This window comes from Corylus avellana, chromosome 11 (assembly GCF_965113065.1).
Source record: "Corylus avellana chromosome 11, dhCorAvel1.hap1.2, whole genome shotgun sequence".
Taxonomy (NCBI): Eukaryota; Viridiplantae; Streptophyta; class Magnoliopsida; order Fagales; family Betulaceae; genus Corylus; species Corylus avellana.
In genome coordinates, this window is record NC_142500.1 from 8,325,364 (window position 1) to 8,327,725 (window position 2,362).

General features: G+C 45.0%; 1 protein-coding gene across 1 annotated transcript; it reads left to right on the forward strand.

Moving 5' to 3' along the window:
- The first annotated feature begins 1,063 nt into the window (after positions 1-1,063).
- LOC148583059 (uncharacterized) lies at positions 1,064-2,362 on the forward strand. Its single transcript, XM_088511523.1, has 3 exons — positions 1,064-1,294; positions 1,358-1,720; positions 1,955-2,362. Exons 1-3 carry the CDS (start codon positions 1,064-1,066, stop codon positions 2,360-2,362), a joined length of 1,002 nt encoding a protein of 333 aa, XP_088367649.1.

Sequence of the window (2,362 nt, forward strand, 5' to 3'; positions counted from 1 at the left end):
TCTTTTTCCTTTCTCCCTCAAGGAAAAAGCCAAACATTGGTTCCAGTCCTTAACACCCAATTCTATCACTTTTTGGGCTCAATTGCAACAAGAATTTCTTAAGAAGTACTTTCCCATAGGCATGACCAATGATACTAGGAGAGCCATTACTACCTTCTCCCAGTATGTGGGAGAGGATTTCCATGAGACTTGGGATAGGTTGCAGAGCTTGCTTAGATCATGTCCATACCACGCTGTCCCGAAATGGCAGCTAGTGCCATGTTTTTATGATGGCCTGACCAAGTCCAATAGAAAAATGGTAGATGCATCATGTGGGGGGACATTCATGTTGAAAAGCGAAGATGAAGCATGGTCTATGTTTGAAAACTTGAGTAACAATTCTCTTCAGCAGGTTTCCGCCAGACGAAGGGCACCAGCACCTAAAGCACCCAAGACGGAGAGTTTGTATGAAGCCGGCCATTCCCCAAACATGGCCAACCAAGTAGTTGAGGCTATCACCAAGAAGTTAGATCAAGTTCTGTTGACTGCTGGCTTTGCTCCTAATACTGCTCACACACACACTGAAGCATGCTCATTCTGTTCCAGTCCTATGCATCATGTAAATAACTGCCCTGTTACTAGAAATTATACTGACATTTCTAATGAGCAGGTTAATGCAGCTTTCTCCAGATCGGGTAATGATCCGTACTCCAATACGTACAACCCCGGGTGGTGAAATCATCCAAATTTCTCATGGAAGAATTCAAGCAACTCATCCCCAGGGCCACATAATCAGTCTCAATCCAACAGGCAGCCCTACCAACCTCAGTCCACTTACCGGCCTCCACAGCAGCACTACCAAGCTCCTTCAGAGTCTAATTTTGAGGATCAGATAGTAAAAGCAGTGATTGAGCTGACCAGCGAGATCAAGCAGTCAATCAAATCTCAAGAGGAAATAGTCAACTCACATTCCCAATCCATTGCCAAGCTAGAAGCTCAAGTTGGACAACTTGCCAACACCATCAACAAAAGAGACGAAGGAAAGCTTCCAAGTCAGCCAGTGGTAAACCCTAAGGGGCACTACATGGTCGATGAGGGGACTTCATACCATCAGCAAGTTCAAGCCATCACCACCTTGAGAAGCAGCAAAATAGTTGACAATCATGTGGAGGAGAAGAAGGATGAACACACGGAGGTTGCACAGAATTTGCAGAATGATAAAAGCAAGCAAGTAAGCAATGAGGCTTCATCATCAGCAGCATCCACTCCAGAGATCCCATATGAGCCACCAGCCTCCTTCCCAGAACGTCTCAAGGCACCTTCCCACTTTGGGAAACAAGGAGAGAAAATACAAGGAATGATGGAGATGTTCAAACAGGTAAAGATCAATCTTCCCCTTCTTGATGCCATTGCACAAGTGCCTGCCTATGCCAAGTTCCTTAAAGACCTGTGTCCTCAAAAGCGGAAGACCAGAAACCACATCCCCAAGAAAGTTCTTCTGACTGAGCAAGTAAATTCCCAGATTAAGCACAACACTCCTCCGAAGTTCAAGGACCCTGGGGCTCCTACAATTTCATGCATCATCGGAAAAAGAGAGATTGATAAGGCACTCTTAGATCTAGGAGCTGGAGTGAATTTACTTCCCTATTCAGTATATCAGCAGCTGGGCCTAGGGGAGCTAAAGCCCACCACAGTAATTCTACAACTAGCTGATCAGTCAATTAAGAAGCCTAGAGGGATTGTAGAGGATGTGATCATCCAGGTGGATAAATTTTTCTTCCCAGTTGACTTTATAGTGCTCGATACCGAGCCTGTGCTCAATCCTGAGAAGCTGGTTCCTGTCATCCTTGGGCGTCCATTCTTAGCCACAGCAAATGCATGCATCAACTGTCAAACTGGAGTCATGGAGATCTCATTTGGCAATATGAAGGTTCGGTTGAATATCTTTACTGCATTTCAGCATGCTCTTGATCAGAATGAGTGTTTCTTTTTGGACAGCATTGAAGAATATATAGAAGACTCACTACCCAGTCTCCTGACAAAGGATCCAATGGAAGCTTGCCTGAATTATTTCGACTTTGAAGAATTCAACACCGACCAGTATATTCAAGAGGTCCATGAATTGCTAGAAACAGCCGCTAGTGCAGATTTCCATCCATGGAGAGTAGTAAAGGAGCCCCTATTGGTGACATCAAGCACTCCTCCTGTTCCATCCCTACTGTCTCCACCGAAGCTTGAGTTGAAGCCCCTGCCAGCAAAGCTCAAATCTGCATTTCTGGGGTCTAACAACACCCTGCCGGTCATCATTGCTTCCGACTTACAAAAAGACCAAGAAGATAGTCTGCTCGCAGTGTTAAAGGAGTATAAAGAGGCTATTAGTTAG

Bases quoted from the DNA above. Each gene is read 5' to 3' on its own strand.
- LOC148583059 (XM_088511523.1), top strand. From the start codon at position 1,064: ATGGTCGATGAGGGGACTTCATACCATCAGCAAGTTCAAGCCATCACC. The intron at 1,295-1,357 runs GCACCTTCCCAC...ATGTTCAAACAG, and splicing joins CCTTCCCAGAACGTCTCAAG to GTAAAGATCAATCTTCCCCT. The intron at 1,721-1,954 runs GTAGAGGATGTG...GCTCTTGATCAG, and splicing joins TTAAGAAGCCTAGAGGGATT to AATGAGTGTTTCTTTTTGGA.